Raw genomic sequence first — 23,326 nt, forward strand, 5'->3', positions numbered from 1 at the left:
GCTGGTATATGTTAGTAAAGGGTCTGACCCTAACACAAGCTGCTCCCCAGCACCAGCAAACACTGCAGTTTTTCTTCATTCCAGCAGGGTGACTGTAAGAAAGGGCAAGGAGTGCGGGAGAGTATCCAACACACCATGGTGGCTGGAATCATAGCATACAGTGATTGTTTGCTAATAACTACTTATAATAGTAAGCATTCATCATGAAAAGTCAGCAAAAGGAAAAACAAAACCAGTAGGGCATGTTTAAAAAAATCCATATTTTATTCACAAGCCTGTGCCTGCTTTTGTTTTATCTAAGGACAGCCAGCTTTACAGCTTTCACCAGATTGTGCCCTAAGCACAGGTCACCAGCCTGTATTAAAATATCTCAGCTTTGCTTTTTGAGTAATGGCCTTAATGTGTCCTGGCCGCTTAATAATCTCCCACATAACATGAGAGACTGAACTCTTGAGCTGCACTTTACTTCAGTCTTGTAAGATGTCAGGGACTTGATTGGTAGGTCAAGAAGCTCGGTGTGTATGGCAGTGGAAATGAAGAGCAGAAAAGGCCACTGGTGGACTGTCACACGTTCTCCATATTCTCATTTGCTGTATTAGTAATCACAAAGAAAGCAATTAGTAGAAAAAGCACTGCAGCAGTCCCCACAGTTCACTGGATGTTGTTAATAACAGAGGGCAGAAATGCATGGGTCAGAAGCAGGCAGTACCGTCATGGAGTCAAAGGCAGAAGGGAGGCTGGCGCTCTTCGTGTCAGCAGCAAGTGAGCCCTGAGGAGCAGGGAACAACGTGAGGCAGAAGCAGCAGTTACCCAGTGTGGAGGAGCACTCTGGCATTCACAGAAAGCAGCAGCAGCAGACTGGTGGCTGGTGTATTTCCCAACTGTCCTACTTATGGATCTGGTCTTGCATTTAGTACAGGGTAGGTTTTTCCTCCATTTGGGATTCAACTGCCCTCCCTTTTTACATGCAGATGGATGCATGTAGATAAGAAAGGTCCTAAAAGTACTCAAATAGAGCATGTAAGTTATTCAAGCCTCCTATGTGAAAATACTTTTTTCTGCTGTACATTTTCCATATGCAGTCCTTCTACATTGAGATTCTGTATAATTTACTGTAGTGAGTGCCACCTTATATGAGTGTTATCTCATTACCAGACTGTAGTTACTTTTTTGCAACAGTCCCCATAAAAATACTTTGAAGAACTCACTAATATGAATGTAACAGCTATCCAAAAGTTTACCTTATTTAAAATAGTTTCAAGTCTTTAGCATACTAAAACAGTTTCAGTATTTCCAAGAGAGAAGGGGAGTAATGGTGTTTTATTTAAAATTCCTGTTTCAAATTATCACCGCTCTAGATACGTGATATACATAACTCACCAAGTTGGAATGGGACTAGCTTCTGATATTAATGAGTAGATCTATTACTCTCCATTTTGCTATTTTAAAAGTTAGTGTTCATAGTCTTAGGAAGTGTGCACTTACTCTGTCATGCTCTTCTGTGGTTTGCTTCTTTATTTGTTTTTAAGGACAACAGATTTGTTTCTAAGAACAACTGCATTCCTTCACAACAGTGAGCATTAAACTGGATAATCCTTTTTACCTTGTTGCCTGGCTCCTTATCTTTCTATAGTAACCTTACTGTACTGCAAATTTTCTTAGAATTCCAAACGGAGAAGCTGCATGGGAGCCCTGACGCTACAACTACTCCACCTTGTGGGAACGAGTCACAGCCGCTGCCGGAGCATTGGGAGGCTGGAGTCTGTAACTGTGGGGCTGGGGGCACGCTAATACCCGAGATGGAGCTATTGAACCCAAGGCTCCCATTTCCATGCATGTGATGTGGAGATTTCAGTAATACCTGAGAAGTCTTTCTAGATAAAGCTGTGCCACATATACTGGCCAACAAAGGTGGTCATGTATCTCAAATAGAATTTAGCTTCTTCTTGAAACCATCTCATTACTATTGAAGTGTAAATTCCAATAATGCAAACAGGTTCCTAACTGGGGAATGCGCAGTCTTTTCACACCATTTTGAAACCTCACTCATACTAAACTATATATGGCCTGCATAAACCTGTCGGTTGTATTCAGCTCTAACAAAATACAAATAATTTTTCCCTCAAAAACATCTTCTGGTGTACGTATTACTCATTTTAATATTCAGATGTGTAAACATATGTTTGTGAACAGTAAAATGTTCCATCTGCTTATAAAACTACTAAACTTGTGAGACAAGGAGTTTCTTCCTTAAATTTTGCTGTATAAGACTGCTTGCCACTACCTCACTGTTTATTTCTGGTAACAACAGTTGAGCTCAATTTAGCAGTGACTGGGGTTTCATTTTGTAATTCTCCTGACTGAAGTTATAAAATAGCAGTGGAGGAATTGCCATATTGAATAGGCCTCCTGGTTTATCTTTTTCTTCATCACGTCATTGACATGACTGCTATCAGGTGCATCAGAGACCAGCACAAGAAATATCTTAATGAAATGGATTTCCCATGGGAAAATTTCCCTTCCAACCCCAAGCAAATATTGCTTGGCTTACACCCTGAAGTGTAAGGGTTTATGGCTAAGCATGCAAGCCAAAGATATTTCTAAAACTATATAGTTCTTTAAATTACTGTTGTGATAATCCAAGCAAAAGATAGCAGCCTGTTTTCCCTTATCTGCAGGTTTTACTGACCTGCAACATGGTGTTCATTTACAGTATCATGTTGAATAGTCACTATTTTTGTGGCAAAGTGCTTCATTATTCTTGATGAGTAGCTTTTCAATTCTGCCTGGGAAAAGAAACTTTTCAGACTCTATCTGGCTGAAGTGATTTAAACTTACAAGTGCTGATGATAGAGATGGTGTTGGAGAAGGAGAAGCAGGAAGGATTCTTGGCCCTTCTTTCTCCCCATTAGTGTCTGGCTCAGGTTGGACCAGAACTGTTGCACGAGTTGGTTTATCTTCATCCTCAGTTGGCCTAGCTTCTGGTTCCAGTGTGGGACATCGGCCAATATCCGCATTTTCAAAGGACACGGGCTGAGCAAAGTCCATGGGGCTGAGAACACACAAGAAGAGCAATGTCTGTTATTATTTTATCTGCCTTTATATCACCCATTTATAAAGAACAACTATATGCTGCAGTGTAATTTCACTTCACAGGACACAAAAGCCAGGACTCATTCAGCCCTGTACAGGTAGGTACAGCTACAGAAGCAAGACACTTAAACTAGAGGTGATAGTGACCATTGGCTTTTCTTCCTACAGTCAGTGCAGAGAGACAGGCATCCTCTTTGGCAAACTTCACAGGCCTATGTAGCTTCAATGGTATTACAGAGAAGCCATTTACTCTGATGTGGAGCAATAAAATCCTAATTTAGGTACATCAGATATGTGAAAGAAAGATCTAGATGGAAACTTTTTATAGAGATCTTATTTTATTCACCATTGCCTTTCCTTTTACTCAAATGCTCCTTCCAGATTACTGCACTTTCCACAAAGTAAATTGATTCCCATGGTGGTTCTCAGAATTTTGACTTCTCTTGGAAGTCACCCTTACCTAAAATAAAGTGTTATAGTACACCATAAATACCTATCGCTGACGTATATCTTACTGCTGTGTTACTGCTGAAATTCTGTGATTTCATGAATAACCAGACAGTGTTGGCTTGTCTGTAAAACAGCTCATTAATTGCATAGCCTATGGAGCAAATACTGTAGACAAAAAAAAAAAAAAAAAAAAAAGGAATGGCATATAAAGAAAACAGATCATATTCTAGGATTTGCTGCTAGTATGATTAGTTGCAACAATAAACTTTCCAAGGCAGTTCAACCAGATCTCATTAACTGGACATTTTTTGGCATCATTGAGACTTACGTGGCATTAATGACAAGATTCCATATACAGCCCTCAAATGGTGGTATGCTTCTGAGAGGTGCAGTGTGAAACTGAGAAGATGTACCCCCTACAAAGAGTTTCTTAACAGAGATGGGCAGGTCTGATGGCAACCTCTGAGTCTGGACTTTGTCTTCATCAACTTGAACACTGAACATCCTGTGGAAAAGATTTGAAAGCAAAGAAATATATATTTTACGCTGGTTATTGCTTGTATTGAAATCACCCCCTTGCAAGCCCCATTTACTCCTACACCAGCTGTAACAACGAGCAACTCAAATTATGTAATTGGCAGCTCACATTAAATGCATATTAACCACTAGAAGGGTTTCAGCTGCTGCTGTGCCTCCTTGGTAGTTGTTTGACAAAGCCTGGCAAAACTGTGCTGTGTAGGGGCGATAATGTCAGACTGTGGCAGCATAAGAAGAAGTGGTTTGTGGTGAGGCAGTACAGACACAGTAAGGGCTGAGCTGGCTGTACTGTGATGGTAGATATAATCATCTAGAGCTCAGCAGGATGGGAACAGCACGGGGTCACATTTTGTTTGGACTCCCTATTTCCTTATTATCTTCTTGCCGGGGCACAACCAGACTGCTCCGACTGCAGGATCAATGGCAGACATACAGCACACTTTTTAAAGATCTCATAGCTTCTTCTGGGGGAGGTGGCAGAGGAGGAAAACTGCTGATTGTTCACAATGTACCAATACAGGTGCTATAATTCATTCCAATGGGTATTTCACATGGCACAAGCAAAAGACAAAGCAGTCCCATGGTTACTGTTAAGGCTGAAAAGAGGAAGGTAGGAGCCTCTGCAGCACCACTGCCTGACTAATCTGTCTTTGGCAAATAAATTCCCTTTTGTCAACTGCAAAATTATATTGAACTCTGATATTCTTTCTTAACTATAATTACAAATGCAAGCAACTTCATATTGAAAATGCTTATTGAAAAGAGACCTGTTTTCAAATACAAAATGCTTGGCTTTGTTATTTACACACATCCTAGACAGAAATGGACAGTGACTTAAGCACCTGAATTATTTAAGTGCTGTACTATGTCTAAATTGTCCAGTTTCCTCATAGTTTTGGATGAATTAATTTGGTTTGGAAAGCTGCAGAGCAAGAAATGTGATTAATTTTTCAAAGGGTTAGAGAAAGCACTTATTAAAAGACTTATCTTTCAGGACAATCCCTATGATATCTACCAGTCCCTTTGGCAATGGAAACAAAAGGAGGGAGATTTCCCTGAGGCAGTTCAGAGAAAAAGACTAATTTAGGTTCCATGAAGTGTCCCAGAGAGGACATTTCCCTTCTCTGGCTTCAGAGGAAGTGTTTGGGAAGTCAGATTGTGAAGACTCAACTTATCCTTTTTGCTGCTGTGTTTTAGCCATGGCTAATCATCATAAGCATTTTGGGTCCAAGCTGATTTGACCCAAAATCAGCCTGCAATGATGTACATTAGTCATCAACAATATCATTTTTCATAATTATGTGGACAATTATCTCTCTGCAGAGTTTTCACAGAAAACATTTAAAAAAATAAAGCTTGAGATCATGATGAACAGAGGAAGAGTTAATCATAATTTATGTCTTTTCATATACATTTCAGGCTACAAAAACTTCAGAGTTCAGGCATTTGTTTTGTAACAAAGCTACTTTGAAAACACAGAGGTCTCATCTGAACAAGCACCATCACTGGATGGCATTGTACAGCAATTTTGCCTTGATGTACTCTCATATACACCCTCATAAGGTCAAGCTAACTGTACTGGCTACAGCACTGCATAAAATAATTTACTTTGTTGCTTAGAGCTTTTTATTATCATCTGCATATTTGTGTTCTGTCACAGTGACACAAAATGTATCACAAATTGCAGTAATCCATTTTCTGAAAAACTATTTTTTCCCAAAGCATTTACAGTTTGACTTTGACCTAGTCATCGAAGTAGAGGAGTCTTACTGTCTGGAGGCATTATTTGTGAGAGGTTTTTTAGCAATACAATAGAAATTCAGTCAGAAAATTATACAGAAAGGAAAGCAAACTACAGAGAGGACAGAAGGGCACCCGGGGACTAGACAGGAATGGCTGGTCAAGAAAGCTTCATTGTTGTGGGGGTAAGAGGGTGAAGTGGATAAGTGCCTTTTGTAACATGTTGGATGCCACATCTTCTTCCTGATTTCTTTTAACAACACAGAACATTGTGCATAGTTCACTAATCCAACAAATGTTTGTAGAGAATGTATACATTTGTTCAAATGCCCATTATAAACCCTGCTTGGAACAAGGACTATTCCAGGCCACAAATATTATTGGCTGCCTGAGTCCTACACACTGGAGTAGTGCTGTTTTTAATCACTTTCTGAATGGTGAAGTGTAATAAGAAAATTTTAAAATGTCTGAAAAACGGCAAAGGAATTTGAGTGAAATTCAGTGTAAAACAACATGGTCTGAGAAGGTCTGTGATGGCTTTTCCAATAAGAAAAGTGGGATTGTGTTTTCATTGTTTTGCCACATTTAGCTGGGCACCACTGTATCCAGCACATGGCATCTCAAAAAGGCTACAGGCTGCTGTGCTGTAGCAATTTGAACCCTTTGAAAATTATATTTTTCTATAGGTCCTGAAAAGGAGATTTACTGCACCATGGCAGAATTTCTCACCCACAGATCCTTTTATAAAATATATTTGCAAAGAATCAGAAGATTAAAGATGCCATTTCAGGCAAACACAAGTCTGGAGAAGCAGGCTGGCAGCCTACAAAAGCATGTAAAACAGCTCTTCAGAACAATAATGGCTGTTAGAAGCTTATTTCTAAGAATTTCTGGATAATGATGGAATGAAACTTTTTGTCTCAGAAGAAGCATTTACACGGACTGCCAAAGCCATGAACACATTTGCTTTGTTGGATTAGCTGTGCTGTGTGGCCTGCAGCCCTTGTGGGTGTTTGTTACCCTCCAGCTCGCTCTATCCGGATGGAATGTGCTCTGCCGTCGTGGAACTCGCCAGCCTCGGGCCTGACGGTGATCCTGTGCGGATCCCGGATCCCAGTGGAGACGTGCACTTCCAGCCGACCTCGGTTCAGGAACACCGCGTAGTAGGCCTGCAAGGTGCACGTTGGAGTGAAAAGATAAGTCATACTTGGAAATAAATGATGTCACTTAGTTTTACATTAATGTGTATGTTTTATTGTCTTACACTGGCTGTCAATGTGCTCACCGTAGACGAGACACTGCTCTTTCAGTTCTGCTGCTGCTGTGCCCAGACTCCAGCATTTTTATAATGAGGAAGGGATAAGACGAGGTCATGATGGAAAATGTCAACAGAAGATTTAATTCTCTATCTATTTTCAGGGAAGAATGGGGACTTCTAACCTAGAATTCTTCTCATTTATGATGTTATAGGACCTGCTCTTAAACTCATCAAGCCCTGAAGTGCATTGATCTCAGCTTGAGTTCTGTGTTTGGAGGGCTGGCAAATCATGCCAGTAGTTACTCCAGCACCAATATCATATTGTGGCAGATTTCAGGATCTAAACTCCAGTTAATATAGCAATAAGAGGTCACGTTCACCTCTGTGACCTGAAGAGCTGGGAAATGATGAAGGAGCCCCTAACCTGAAGATAATGTCATCCAGGTGAGCCATTACAATGTCCTGCCCCTGGAGCGTGTTACTCTAGGTCACCAAGAGCTCTCTTCCAAAGCAGCCAGAAAGGAGAATAATGAAATATCACTTCCCAGAAGTCCTGAACAAAGAATGCATCAACACAATCTGTTTATTGCTGCTGCAGTGTGCCTGTCTGTCAGGATTTTAATCAAGATTTAATCAAGACTCGAATAATTTCTAACAATTTCACTGTGTTCACCACCTTTGTTTTTTGGTCTCAGGGAAATTAGAATGATACTCATTTATGTCTCTATGAATAGGATTGAGAGAGTTTCCAAATATTAATAGTGCATAAGTAGTCCTCAAAATAAGTGAAAAACAGTATTTTCTAATATTTGGGTTTGGTTAAAAAAACGCAACATGGAATATAATAGAAAACCAAATCTGCTGCTTAGCAACAAGCAATGGATACATGACTGTAAATCTGTAAGAGAAACAATTTCTCCAAGACAAAAAAAACCAATTCTGAGCTTCTATTAGATTCCTCATCAGATGAAGGATGACACTAGAAATAATTTATTCCAAATAGCTGAATTTTAACTTAAGCGTAAACATCTGTCAGTGTCTTTAAACAAACTCGGGCAGTTCAGTAGAATTGTGGGGTTTTTAAAAAATATTTTTTAATCTTTAATCTTGATTTTTTAAAATGTCTTACATGTCCTGTCTGCCTGCGCTTTCTCTTCAGGGGAGCAGCTTTCCTTGCAGAGTGCCTGCGCTTTCTCCTGGGGGGAATAATTGTGCCACTTGTGCCAAACAAGATGATCCCAGACTCATTCCTGGTGCTGAAGGAGAGATTGATTTCTGTGCCCACATCAAAGGAGACCGGCTGCAGTTCCACAAAACCTGGCTTGGAGAAGCTGACTGTGTGAATGTTCTGTAGGAAGTAAAGGGCAGGAAAGTGCATTAGTAGAATTAAAAGCAACATTATGAATGCACAGGAAGATCTCTGAACTAAAATAATAAACTATGTAAATATAACTAGTGTGAAAAGATGGAAAGTAATAATAAACACTTAGCAATTTATTCCTCCAAGTGTTCTGCAAACACTTTTAGATTATCTGTTTACATCTGGCAACATTGCAGTATTTGTGAAATCCTGTCTTATAGGAAGGCAAAGTTCCAGTTTTATGTCCATATATCCTCTTGGATTAAAAATAACTGCTCAAGGCTGTTTTTATTTTATATATGTATTTTCCATTGAGTTAATACAGTTGGAGTTTGCTTTTAAATCTATACAATAGCTAATAAACCCCAATATGAACATAAACTATTATTTGTCAGATGTGCTGAGAGAATACTTTTCATTAATCTTCATTACTTCACTAAGCACCACTGCCTTCTTGGTTACTCAGAATCGTAAATGAAGCACTTGTTGCACATGGCCCAACTCTTCAGTCACTGGTAGCCATTAACACAATTTAAAGAGTAGAATATGTCATCAAATAATAAGTCAGTGCATACTGCAAAAGATTTTCTGTCATCACTGCCAACTCATGTATTCTTCCAGATGTGGAAGACCAATCTTTAGAAACAGTGACTTTTTCTTAAGTAGTTTGCCATTTTTGCAGTACAGCAGAAATGTTTCCAGGTTTAGAAATAAAAAATTGTGCCAGATAAAATAATTGCTGGTGGTGCCCACCTTTCTCTGAAATCTGAGGACATTTTAATGATTGAACACATATCCAGTCTTTATCCGTTACTTTTGCTCCACACTTTTTAAAATTTTCCTACATCTTATTTTGTAAAATTAGAATATTTTATTTCCCCAAGAAAATGGTTAATCCAATTGGATTTCATACACTGAAACCTCAGCATTACAAAATAATGTGAAAGGCAAAGTACTTCCTAAGATTCATAGCAACAAAAAAAATGAACACAACTATCCTTCTTTCCTGTTTCAGAAAGAATATACTATAAATCAAAATAGATATGTACCTCTCTATCTAATTTTTTCTGAAGCCAAATCTGTAAGATTTAAAAGCATTTGAACAATCTGCTTGTTTACATTTTAGCTTTACCACAAACTTAAAAATATGGATCTCATAACAAATCTAGTCTAATATCCCATCTGAGAGTCCTACTGTAGTGTACTTTTTGCTCTGATGAAGGCCAAAGGTACAATGGATAAACACAGCAAAATAGGGCCTTTGTCTTTTTTTTTTGGCCTGGCCAAATTTCAGTTGCTGCTCAAAGTAAAGTTTTAATGTTTTGTAGAAAGAAAAGATAAAATTGGAGAGCATCGGATTAACAACTCATTTGGATTTACTGTAAAAGTATCTGATATGGAATATCAGATATATGCTATCTACCAGATATATGGTATATATGGCATCTGATGGATATCTTCCATCTGCTTGCAAAACTATCTTATATAGTAGAGCTTTCCAGGGAAGAAATACAAACTATTCATTGGGACACAAATGCCAGTGGAAGTTTTGGGGTTTTTTTGTATAAAAAGACTTTTCCATGGAAAATTACTAAATTCTCTCCCAAATTTCAGGTCAGATTCCTTGAATACTATATGCACTGAAAGGCTGTTAATTGCAAGCATCAACAGCTGAAAACAGATGCATTAAAGCTAAAATAACAACACCAATTTTGCACATTCTTAGTGATCAGTAAGAAATGTGCCTTCCAGCTCATGACAGTAAATATTTATAGCTGAGGTTTTATAGAGTGAATGACTTTATAATAACAATTTTTTTAAAAATCCTTGTGTTTTATGTGCATCAGATTTCTTTTTTTAATTTTTTCAGTGTTGTCCATGCCAATCTTCATTAATGTCAGTAATTACCATTTTAGTCAGCTGAAACAAAGCTAAATCACTGCTAAGCAGTTCAGAAAATCCTACCCTTTTAGGAACAGGGATATCACAAGTGGCCAGGGACACTCTCCAAGAAGGCAGGATCTGAAAAACTGGTCTATTGCTGATCAGACTTACCTTTCTTTCTCTGAAATGTAACTGTTTGGATTTTTAGGTTAGATTCCCATCTAAAGAATATACTATATACTAAATATACCATATGCGATTAATCTACTATGCCATAAAACCAGAAACCAGAAAACATTTATAACCATTAAGGCCAAAATACATGGAAATCAGACTAACCTCTAGTGTGCATCCTTTGGTTAGACCAACAAAGTCAGGACTGCTCAATATGTTATATGGTGTCCTTGAAATTTCAATGTCTTTGAGGCAACCTGTGTATTTCTCCAAGTTCACTTCAGGCCTAAAAAACATTTAGAAGCACAATGTGTTTTCAAAAACAGAGTTTAGGGAGAACAGTCAGCCAGACACACATATGTACACTTTCAGTTGCACAGATCCTTGATTTTTATTTTTATTTTAACTACACACATACACTCGAATTCGTGTTGCCTTTACAATCTATCAGCACACATTGCACTCTGCCTTGCATCACTCAAAGTTGAAACAAGAGGTTCAGCTCATCTCCAACTGACAGCAGTCCCTTCCCCAAGTATTTCTTTCTTTTTTTAAGGGTTTTTGGTTGGTGGTTGTGTTTTCTGTGTTTTTCCTTTGATAAAGGAGAATTATCACCTTTAGTGTTAAAACACAAAAATGGAGCTATGAAATAAGGAAGTTGTTGTTCCTTAGGCAAAGCAGAAAGATGCAAGCTAGGAAATCATAACAGTAAGGAGAGACTTTACTGGAAGAAATTTCTCATTCCTCTTTTTGCATGCTAGATCCAATGAAAGAAGAACTTTAGCAGTGTACAAATATTTGAATAAAGTTCTTGCCCACAAGCTTCAGGAATGCAATCAGGTGGACTGTCATTTATATTTCCAGTATCTTTCTTATGAAAATTGCTGCATATTTTCTTAGGACACAGCAATACATCTGACCTTTTCAGGCAGTTAAACAAAACAAAGCACTTGGGTTTGTTACAGAATGTAACTATCCATCCAAAACAGGAAAATATTGTAATGGAATTCAAGTTCCATGTTTGACTCATCAGCTGGCTGATGAGAAGAAATAAGAAACCCTTTGAAATAAGACCAAAACTATCATGTTTGATTGCAAAAGTACGATTTCCCAAGCCTGGGTACACCAGAGGGAGACCATAACTGCTGGTAACATCTGAACCAGGCTTGCCAGAAAAAAAGCTTTATAAAGTCACTTCAGAAAAAAACCTGCCATTGATACCATGGAGAGTAAATCTAAAAAGAAAAAAAAACAAAAAAGCACCATTTAATTCGTTAAAAATATTACCCATGAGTGTTTACTAGAGTATCTGAATAGTATGAACAGCTCAAAATCAGAAAAATTAATTTGGGAAATAAATAAGGATTCAAAACTGGGGTGGGTGGGGAAGAGGGGAAGCAAAAACCACTTCAGCTCCCTGGAAGGAAAGAAAACATTTTGAAGAATATTAATTACAAAATAAAACCAATTTGCACAGATACTAATCAGCTGCACGTTTTGGCACTGAAAGCCATTCTTTGCACTACAGCCAACCGAGCAAGCGTGATGTATTCTCTGGCAAATTAGTACTCTCTGCATAAGTTAAAGCAAGCATCTGGTTTACTAAAATGATCCATATGCTGCTTTAGTTACAGTCAAGTAGCTATGTCCACCTTTCAGTTTTCTTTTTTTTTCCCTAGCTCTTCTCCAGTTCCTTTACAGATTCATCTTCCAGTGGAAGAACAGTTTTGCTGTTATCATTGTCACTGGAGCCCATAATCTTTGCCATCCAGAAACCATTCTTGAAACTCCCTTTCCTGCCTCGTCCAGTGACAGACTGTCCTCATCCTGCCCTGTTACAAACAGCTGCTGTTATAATTCCCAACCCATACCACAGAATCACAGAACGGGTAGGGTTGGAAGGGAGCACTGTGGGTTGTCCGGCTCAACCTCTTTGCAAACACTGAACATTTGCTTGATGTTTTCTTAAAACTTCTTTTTTCTTTTTTTTCTTTTTTCCTTTCCAAAATAAAATACATAAGGTCCAAGTTCACTAAGATCTTCTGTAATTCTTTGTTTGTTTTTTGGTTTTTTTTCTAAGTTCTTTTTTGTGAAAATAGGCCAGTTTTGTGGGAAAACAAACAGTTATTTCTGGAGCTTGAGAGGAAATAATCTTTCTAAAGTTCAGGGCAGGAGTGTGGGGGTGAAGTTGTATTTTTCCAATTCAAGCCAGGAATTAGACTGCAAAACACAGCGAAGATCTCTTCATATCTGAGCATACCAAAGCAAAAGCGACGGATACAAATAGCTGCAAACTGAAAATGCAGTCAGAAATAGGTGACCTCTCTCTCTGCCCCTCATACTCCTGTTCTGAACACGAGAAGCGGCGAATTTCTCAAACAATCTCCACCGCGCTCCCATGCTCTCCTCAGTGAGTATTCAGTGCCTCTGAGCAGGGCGCTGCCCGCGTCCCGTGGTGCTCCGCATCCCCCGCAGCCCGGAGCCAGGCCCAGCCAGCCCCGGCTGAGCTCCGCGCCCGGGCAGCGCACTGCAGCCAAGGGGAGCTCAAGGAAGCAGCGGCTGCGAGAGGAAAACAGAAGTCGCTCGTGTAGGTGTGTGCACAGCTGGAACGTGAGCGGTGAGCACTCGGGGGCGGCTCAGAACGCTCAGCTCTCAGAGCGAACGAAGAGCCTCAGAGGAGCAGCTGCTCTGAGCACTGCCCCAGCTGCTGCTGCTGCCGCTGCGGTGCCACCCGCGCTGCAAGCTGCGCTCTAACTAGACACATGCAAGTCATGCAGACAATCTGATTGCTTTTACCTTGCCTTCATACTGGGGCGAGAAAGAAAGACAAGAAAAGAAAACAACAACATGGCGTTAATTGCAGCAAGTGGTACCTCTTGTATTGTTGTTCCGTGATACAACAGTACTTATACTTAGTATTAAGTACACTTAATACTTAGTAGCAAGGTTCAACCATTTCACAGGGAAGGAGGTGTACACCATTTACAAACAACATATAATAAAAAGTGGGATTCTAGGTACGCTATCAGGCTGTAATGGTGGGGTTCTAGGTACGCTGTCAGGTTAATTAACAGGTTTACTCGGCAAAGAGCTGCCCTAAAACCAAACCCATCAGAGGGTTTTTGTAACTTGATGCTATATTTGGTCATAAGCAGAAGCAAACCATGTAAAAGAATTTGGCAGAACTGACACGACCCGATAATTACAAAGTCATGGATACCTCAGTGTCTATTGCTTGCAGTAGCACAGCTTTGCCCTAATCCCCCATTCACTACTTTTGATTCTAATTTACCATAGCGTTAATCTTGCCTCAGGCACTGACAAATCATAGCTGTAGGCAGAACGGTTACCACAGGTCAGAGTAGCTGTGGTACACTGATTTTCTGGGCAGCCACAAAGGAAGTGGAAGATAATTGCTCTTGGCGTTTTGTTATGCACTGGTGTGATTTCACAATTACATAATATAGTGTTTTATTTCATGAGTAAAATAGATCTTAGATCTTTTCATTGCTGGGTGATTTGACATCAGAGGTCAATGATTATCCTAATAAATTAACAAATATGTCCATTCTTTTAGTGGCAGACGAGTCTGTGGATTAAACACAACAGTTCCTTGTGCACAAGACCACTTCAAGGCTCTCATTATGCCATTTAGTTAAAGCTGACATAGATTAATGGGTCTGTTTCTGTGTTGCTCATCTGTTCATTGTAGCACAGAATTCTCTTGTTCTTGTCATTGCAAAACTGCTGAATATTCATTTCAACTTTAAATACGGTTTTTGGTCTATTTAAAGTCATGAAAGAAAGCCACTAAATTCAAGTATTATTTACATTGAAGTTAACATTTGTGAATATCACTATGCAATATTTAAAAAATAATTACTGGGAATTTTATTTGTGTAGGAAATTCAGGATCAGACTTCTGAAGGGAAAATATTTCATTCTGCTTACATTAAATATATGAAGAATATCATATCATATTCTTTAAGTCCTGAACACAGGAGGAATTTTATCTAAGGAGACCAAGAACTAAAATCTACAAATAATTTAAAATAATATCTAAGCAAAATATTTTAATACCTATTTAAAGTATACTGACACTGATTATGCAAAAACATGGATACCCATCAAGCAGTAATCCTATGTGGAGTAGTCTGTAGGTCAATTTTTTTTACACATGCACAAAGTAAACATTTGTCCTTAATTTTGTGAAGGTATTGATCCAATTCTCTGAATCTGCAGTCACAAATTCTGTGCACCAAATAAATACTTAAAGGAACAGCTACATCATGGTTCTTGCACAGAATCAGAAGGATACACTGCACTGCAAGTGCAATTTCTATTGTATGTGTGTAAGGTGAGCTGTGTGAAATACAAAACATATGCAAATAAAGCACTACTCTGCTGTGGCAGTACAGGGTTCATTGGGAATTCACCATTCACTTACTGCAAGTGAACTTGAGAAGCAAATGCAGAGAATAAATACATTATATTTACATTCCCTTACCAAGACTGAAGAAATTGGTTTGAGCCACGTTACCTTAGGTTTCTCAGGGTTGGCAATCCCCCAAAATATATTTTCTCGTGCCCTTTTAAGTTGAGTCCAAAGTGGCTGCCTGTAGAAGTTGTTGCTACGGTCTCTTCTTCATTAGTGTCTATGTCTACAATTGATATGTTGGCTAAAAGACATTTGAGATTAGTTACAAAATATCCATCATGAACAATGATGTTTTAATGTAAGAAACCAACAGAAAAACATTTGGAGGGTTAGCAGGTGAGGGAAGAGGCACGGAGGGCTGTACTTTGCAATTAAGACACTGGATTTCCACATTATCAATTCCAGGCAGGGGAAGAAAGCTGCTCTTTTCTGTTTCCATAACAACCTGTAAAGCCATAGCAATTCTGTACACTTTATTTTTATATATTCTCTAAACCTATTTCCATTTGGTGCCTTCTTTGTGTAATTCCACTGTAATTTGGAGCTAAAACTTCAGGACACAGTCATGACAAGAGATCATTTTACATTTAATTTGTGATCTCAGACCAAAGATTGCCTCTTGAACAGGATTTTTAGTGTAAAAGTTTGTTAAACACTGACATTATGTGCCTTAGAGATTGGTGATCACTCACTCTAAACCACTTACAAACCCAAAGCAGCCAGTTGCTGTCATGTCCAATCTCAGTCTGTGCTCAGTGATGTGCTACATACAACCACCCTATTTAGGTGCCTGTTCCATGTATTTTTTTTAATGTATGGATTAATATAGAATATAAAGTTTAATAAAAGAAATAAAACTCGGTGAAAAATGCTGAGCAGGCCTCAAGATATATAGGGGCAAAAAAGGGATTTCTTTCCTTTCTTCCTTGAGAATTGAATAGACAGACTTTCTGCTACACCTTACCAAAACCAGATTAATTTTTCTTTAATTTCTATACCTGTATCTTTTTTATAAACACATGATGTTTGAATACTATTGATAAATTACAATTATGTGACATTGTATTTCATATTAATACCTCCCGGGTTAAGTATGAACTATGATAACTGGCTAGCAATAAGGCATTCCTCCTCTAAAGGTGCAGCAAATCTGCAAGTGGGATCACTGAAGTGGGATTACTTTGGTCCCAACTTCCAAGTCTACTTCAGCCAAATGACAAGGAAGAGGGACTGTGTGTGAGGTAGAGAGCTGGCACTGCAGGGGGCAGAGGCACAGGAATGTGTTTAGGGGCTTGTGGTGACCCTGAAGGTTCAGACTGCAGTAAAAGTTCGAACTGCAAAAGCTTCTATGTCACAGTAAAAAGAATTCGGCTCAGGTAAGATTCTACCAGCCCTATAAGCAGACTAAGAAACAAAAAAAAAGGGTTTTGCCAGCATGATAACCAGTAGTCTCTGTGATCTCATCAAATTCCACCACTTCACATTTTGTGCCAGTAACATGTCGAAGAATTAGCAGAATTATAGGAGATGTTCCCCATTGTTTCCATGCAGATTCAGTTAATGACACAATGCAGATCATTAGGCAAGATAAAATAGCGGTGTTTGTCTAGTTAGACACAATCAATACTAAAGTCACTGCTTTTTTAAAGCACTTTGGTATATGCTGAGCATGAGAGGACTGTACAGGAAAAAAGCTATTGCTGTCCTAACAAAAATCATACATGTGTTTCATAATTTGGAACATGAGCCTGATGAAAACAACTTCTTTTTGATTGAAAGAAGTCTTTTTTGAAAGCGATGAGAAGACTTCTTTTTCCCCCAGTCAGAGGAATTTTAGAATGCAAGTTATGATTGTATAAAATAATCATGCCTGAAAAATAGGCTACCCTCATAAAGCACTATTTGGCAGTGCAATCACTCACGTGCAACTCAACACACCTATAACCTAAACAAAAGAAGTTGCTAAATCACCAGAACTCATAATTCCCACCAGAACTTATAATTCCCACAGCACTATCCCTGTGATTAGAAGGTTAGGTGCACAGCACAGATAACTGGAAAAGTCATGCTGCTGACACCACAGGAACTTACCTTGCTTTTGAATTCTTGACAGGGTGAAAGATTTCCATTTGCCATCATTGTGATTTTGGTTGCTGATAACTGAAGCTGTACCCGAGCCCAGGTCGTAGCTGACCTTTATACGCCCACCACTGAGTTCCACACTCATGAAATCCTTCTGTTAATGACAAGGGTCAGATACACCATCACGATTCTTGTCCATTTTGGTAAGAGGCATAAGACATTAAATAAACACTTTTAAACCCTGGGTGACTACAGACAGGATTTTTCAAGCTTTAAAAAATGCCACAACTCATACATTTATTAGCCAGGACTCTCACATACAAAAGTCTGATGCCAAGCTCTTTTTTCCCCCTACATTCTCTTTTGGATTGCTAATTTAGTTGGAATTTTGCTGGCATCTTAGTTGCAGTTTTGATAGGATAGCTGCACTTTTATTTTAGATTGAAGATAAAAATGGACATTATAATTACCTGAAATTAATACTCAGCTTTGAGTGTATATTTGTACTATAATTAGCATATTTATTGCATATCTCAGCTAGATTTAAACTTTAAAGGTAGAAAGCAAAAATAGTGAAGATGGTGAAGTGGGCATGTTTTGCCAGATTTCCAGAGAGTAAAATATGGAGGCCACATAGCAACACAGAGATGGAGACAAAGAGAGCTATGGACACTCTTGATTTCATCAACCACTGGCACCAGTATACAAGCAGCAACTGGAGATGGCTGGCTGGCACAACAATATATGCTGCACTATCTCCAGAAAAAGAGCTGGCAGGATACAAAGAGCAAAACAAATAGCCAGAGAACTGGACAGCATGAGAGCCACCAGGTAAGTAATGGTGGAACTATGACCCAGGACGTAAATATACCTGAGAATTTTTTATTATCTTTTTGCTCATGGCCAGTTCCACCTCTTCTCAGACTAAAACTGAACAAACTCAGTATTCTACATACTTAGGCATGTCTATCCATGCATCATTAGAAAGGGTATCTTTCAAGTTTTTACATGGTGGGACAGCATCACAAGAAACAAAATATACCAGGGACCAGCTTCTTGTGTTTTTGAGATTTCAACTAAATATTTTTTCATAGAAAAATACCTAAGTCACAAATAATGATTTAAAATAATCTAAAAAAAGACTTTAATTATGCTTTCAATATTAAATTTTAAAAGTTCATTAGAAAAACTACATACATATTTCATTATCATAATAAAATTCTAGCTTTTCCTACAGTTACTCAGGAGGACCCTATTCCTTGATAATTCCAGCTATTTTGATAATTATTTCCAAAATACAGGAATCTGAAATAAGACTGATTTACGCAAACACAGTTTTTTTGAAGTAGCAAACGCTCATTAATTCTTCAAGACATCACTGAAAACTACTGTACATAATTTCTGCTCCATATGAAAAGGATAAGGGAAAGACTGCTGCCTGTCAGTCATGCAAATCAATCTGGATCAGAAATGCCAAAGATGAGTTATTCAGATCTGGACAGGTGTCTTTATAAATAATTTCTCCCTGTTATCCACACACATTTGATACTGTGTGTCAATAAAAAACTTTAAACAACTTTAAAAGTAATGCTTCTATTCTGTTTTAACTGTAAGAGACATAATTTGTAGATATTAGAAAAACACAATCACTATTATATCTTATTTGTTGCACCAGTCCCTCTTTAAATCCACTCAATAAAACATAAACGTTTTCTTTATATGAGTAGGATTTCTACTTAAGACTACTTGTCTCTTCCCATACTTCCCCTGCCATCACACAATATTTTAAACTATGAATAGACAAAACCAACTGAAAATGTTCACATACATAAACATCTGGGATAAAGGAAAATTAATTACTAAATTCAGAAAACCTGGAATTCTTCCCAGACTAACATAGTGATCCCCATTCAGTAAACATGAGGGAGTCAACCTGAACACCATAACACTGTCTTCAGTGGGCCAGCAGTGAAGCATCATACCAGGACAGTGGTACCTTAAATTACTGATTGTTTTTATGATCTGGTTAATTCAGTGACTGCACAGATGGCCTGAAACCTGCAAGGAGCACAGAGGTTGGCTGGCTGCTCTTACCAAGTCATCAGTAGCAAGATACATCAGCAGAGCATTTGATGAGAAGGTCCTGAACTTGAACATGACTGTGGAAATGTTGGGGTTCCAGCGGATGGGGCGGCTCACCATGGCATAGCTGTCACCATCAAACTGCACCGTGCCCTCACCGTCTGCCACCTGGGGGCTGAAAAGAACAATTCCAACCATTTTATTTTGCCATGTGAAGTTAAAATAAAAAGTGCAGGGCTAGGGATATGTGGGCACAGCTCTTGGGAGTCTTCCTGAACTTGGTTCGATGTCTTATCAAACCTCCCACTGCCAGGGACAGGATTTCCCATTCTTTTTCGAGAATTCAAACTTCTTTCTTTTGCGGGGTCTCTGCTCACTACCCTGATGGCTGTGAAAGCCACCTCGAGGCACTGGACTATGCTCCATGCCATGCAGGAGGGCAGGCACCCTCATCACAGCTGTCCATGAGCCAGACCCAGTTCACTGTGGTTCTAGGAGCCCTTCCATCACACCAGCCCAGCTCAGGTAACTCAGTGACCACACTCACAACCCAGACTGGCTGCTTCCCCTGTCCCTGTTACACCAGCCCAGTTTTGGTAACTCAGTGACCACACTCACAACCAAGACTGGCTGCTTCCCCTCTCAGTGGAATTGCAACCTAACTCCAGTTGCATGCACACTGGAATTTGACGGCTGCTGTGGAATTTCCTGCTACTTACCACTGAATGTAATGTAACTGCAGGTAGGTTCCCTAAAGAAGCACTGTGAGAAGCTGTGGGTGCTGTACCTACCTGACAGCACACCCTTTGCAGTCGCCTTCAATATCCCTGAAATTCCAGAGTCCTATCGGTTTGCTGTCTAGAAAGGTTTCCCCCATGCAGCCAGTGAAGGTGGTGACTCTTACAGCATCTGACTTCTGCAACAGAGAACACAAACCCCCTTGAATTGAAGTGATCTACTGCATCTGAAAACATAACTGGTACAAAAATTATAAAAATAAATACCATATAAAATTCCATATAAAATAATAAAAAAAACCCCATAAGATGTTTTGTAATATTTTAAATATCAAGAGCATTATTTAACCTAAGAAGCCCTCCTACAGAACAACTGACCAGTGAAAATGTGAACTGAACTTTGTATCAATCTGAATGGGAAAGACTTCAGATTTGAGACTCTTGGGAAGGTCTAGGGAGAACAAGTCCTGAAGAACAAGGAGCTGCTTTGGCTTCCACCATCAGTTTTCCTGGCTGTTCAGAGAGCTGGCTGCCCTCACCTGTTCAAGGCCTAGCTGGGTTTTCATTTCAGACTTTCAAGGAAGGACTATGAGCAATCTTGCCATAGTCCACAATACAATAAGCAAAGTATTTCTCTTGTAATGCTTGAAACACTGGAAATGGAGCAGACTGTCCAAGCTAAAAGACGGGCTGAGAACTCAGCTGTTACATTGTTCATGCTGAATTTTGGATGCAGAAAAATGTGCAGAGGGCAAAGGAATTAAAACACATGTCCCATCAGAACTCATTAAGCTAAGGTTATGCACGTAGAATAATGCTCATTAGAACATAACATGGTACCATGATGAAGGTAGTAATAGTTGACAGTACACAGAGTACTCCACTAAAAATTATGCTTCTAAAAATACCCTGATTCATTTAAATTTCAGTTCATCAATATGAGCTGATTAAAAATCTATACACTTAGCTATTTGAGATAGACAAGCACCTGCTGTTTTTACAGCAATTACAAATATTAAGATCTTGCAAGAGAACATTGAGAAGTGCAATTTGAAAATACTCAAGGAAAAGTATGACTCAAAAGACTTAATGTGCTACTGATATTTCCCAAGGTAATTGGATAGGTTTTAATTAGCAACAAGTATGAACTTAATGTCACTTCTAAGAAATTCATGATATCTAAGTATCATAGTCTTCTACAAGTCAGATGAAAGATGTTTTTAAAAACTGAAAATGAACTTTCTTTTTGGATACACTGCAGGAATGCATGCAAAAAGGGATGTGGACAAAACTGTAGGACAAATCTAAAGCATTCCAAACCCCAATAATATGAAAAAGCAGATTTCTGAGTCAGCAGCCTAAGATATATCAGTAAGCTTGATTAACTGTCCAAAGAGCTGCACACTTTTAGAAAAGTCTTAGTTAAGATCTTCATTCTGTGAGCCTTACAACTGTGCCACGTGATGACAGAAATTCCCAAAAAACCTGAAGTTATATTTTAATTCAGAGATGGTACTTGAACAAAACAAATCTGACAGTGTTTAAAACTCTACATTGCAAATATACCAGCCATACAAAACTTAAAATAGACTGCCTTCCTACTGCTTTTGTTTGTCTTTATTTACCTGGAGAGAAAAAAAGAATTCAGGAAGATTTTCCTGACTAAAATGAAAAAATAGAGAATTCTTCAGAAAATATTTGGACAATATTTTTTCAAGCTTACTGAAGTTGAAAACAGCTGTTCTGACATTGAGTTTTGCACTTCAAGTTTTCTGCACATTGTGTTACTTTAACACTTGAGGACATATACAACCCTGAGAGTAAAAAAAGTTCAGTGAGTTCACTGTTTGGGAAAGTTTAAATTTCAGCTTCTTTTCAAATGCTTAAATATTGATCAGGAATAGAATAGTTAATTTAAATTGTTTTGTAAAGAATGCCATTAGAAAGTAAGTGCTAATTAGCTTTTATTGGAGAATTATTTTTTTCAAAGATTTATGTCTATTCTATTTGGCATACATCTTCTATTCATTCTATGAAGTTTAGCAAGGTATAAGATGTCACCAGAAAAATGAACAGACAAAAAAACGATAAATAGTTCAGGGGTACGATGTAGATATCTCTAAGGGAACAAGGAGGGAAACTGGAACAAAAATAATGGAAATAAAGCAGAAACACAAAAAGCAGACTGCAATGGAGGAGGTGATACTGTGGATACAAGACAAAGACAAAATCCCAAATGCAAGGGAAAATATAGTCTTGTATACATTGTTAGGAGACCAGAAATGTACGGAAAGAGGAATGAGCTCCTGTCACTCAGGAACCAAAAGCCTGTCAGGGCAGCAGCATGTCCAAGGTGAAGCATCCATCTATCTAGCAGGAATTAGCTGTTTGGGCTAAATGCTGCATCAATACAACCAGCTACAGGGCTTCTGATCAGGTTACATCGTGTGCAGTGAAATCTCATATCTGTGCACCTTGGTCCACGCAAATCCCAAAAACCTTTCCAAAGTGTACTACTTGCAATTAAACCATCTACTACAGTTACACCAGCATAATGAAATTTACTATTTCTGTTTTAGTCAGCTAACACAGTAACACTGCAGAAAGGCATTACCTTAATTTTTTCTGTTAAACCACCAACAAACAGCACAGCATTAACATCCACGTCCAGAATGGTATATCCAGGTGGGGAAACTGCACTGAATGTGGCTGGCACGATGCTGGCTTTAGGACCATCCAGAGCTCGCACCGATATTGTGCCATTTTTCCCAGTCCTAGAGTTTAAAAAAAAATAATTTAAGTACACAAAGTCAGTAGTTACACCAAACACAGGAAAATTCTATTTTAAATGGTGCCTTTTAACAGAAGCACACCCGACTGACTTGATTATGCCTCATTTTGATACAAATGAACAGACACTTATGCCTGCATAAACTAAAGACATCATCACAGAACCAGATCTTTTCCTCACTTGAATGTCCTTTTTGAACAAAATTCACTATACACATGACATGGACCTTGCATTGACAAAAAAAAAGAATGTTTATTAGATTATATTTTAACTGAAATGAAGTGATAAAGCACTTCGGTTTCCTTCACTGTGAAACAGAATTCACATTTCCTGCAATGGAGCTGTCAGACTGCTTTTCAAACAGTTACAAACCCCATTAGGTTCAAGAATATTACTTCATTGTCCTTTATGAATCACATCAAATATTGATGGCAACACAGCAGCAATGGACTTTGCATTTATTAACTCTTTCTGCATCAGTTTGTTTTCTATTCCTTTGATGATATTAATGTAGTAACTGGCACGGAAGGAGTTTGCTGACATATTTTTACAGCAGAAGGAACACACTGTGGAGAGATACGATTCCTGAATCCTCTTTCTGAAACTTCTTATAGATGGGTCTCACATTTACCAGTTTGCAGCCACCGGGGATGTCCCCAGCTGAAGAGGACTGCTGGTATATGATTGAAAGTGGCTCCCT

The 23,326-nt window shown here is 38.6% G+C and overlaps 1 protein-coding gene across 1 annotated transcript in view; it reads right to left on the bottom strand.

Moving 5' to 3' along the window:
• Window positions 1-23,326, bottom strand: part of LAMA2 (laminin subunit alpha 2) — a 335,919-nt gene that overhangs the window by 13,390 nt on the left and 299,203 nt on the right. The window contains exons 47-56 of the mRNA XM_058802519.1: window positions 22,450-22,609; window positions 19,890-20,014; window positions 19,111-19,273; window positions 17,026-17,170; window positions 15,037-15,175; window positions 10,662-10,782; window positions 8,208-8,426; window positions 6,841-6,989; window positions 3,872-4,048; window positions 2,839-3,052 (exon numbers count right to left, since the gene is read on the bottom strand). Of these exons, the coding sequence (XP_058658502.1) occupies window positions 2,839-3,052; window positions 3,872-4,048; window positions 6,841-6,989; window positions 8,208-8,426; window positions 10,662-10,782; window positions 15,037-15,175; window positions 17,026-17,170; window positions 19,111-19,273; window positions 19,890-20,014; window positions 22,450-22,609 (1,612 nt within the window). The remainder of the gene's footprint in view (window positions 1-2,838; window positions 3,053-3,871; window positions 4,049-6,840; window positions 6,990-8,207; window positions 8,427-10,661; window positions 10,783-15,036; window positions 15,176-17,025; window positions 17,171-19,110; window positions 19,274-19,889; window positions 20,015-22,449; window positions 22,610-23,326) is intronic.

The sequence above is a fragment of the Ammospiza caudacuta genome, chromosome 3 (genome assembly GCF_027887145.1).
Source record: "Ammospiza caudacuta isolate bAmmCau1 chromosome 3, bAmmCau1.pri, whole genome shotgun sequence".
Taxonomy (NCBI): domain Eukaryota; kingdom Metazoa; phylum Chordata; class Aves; order Passeriformes; family Passerellidae; genus Ammospiza; species Ammospiza caudacuta.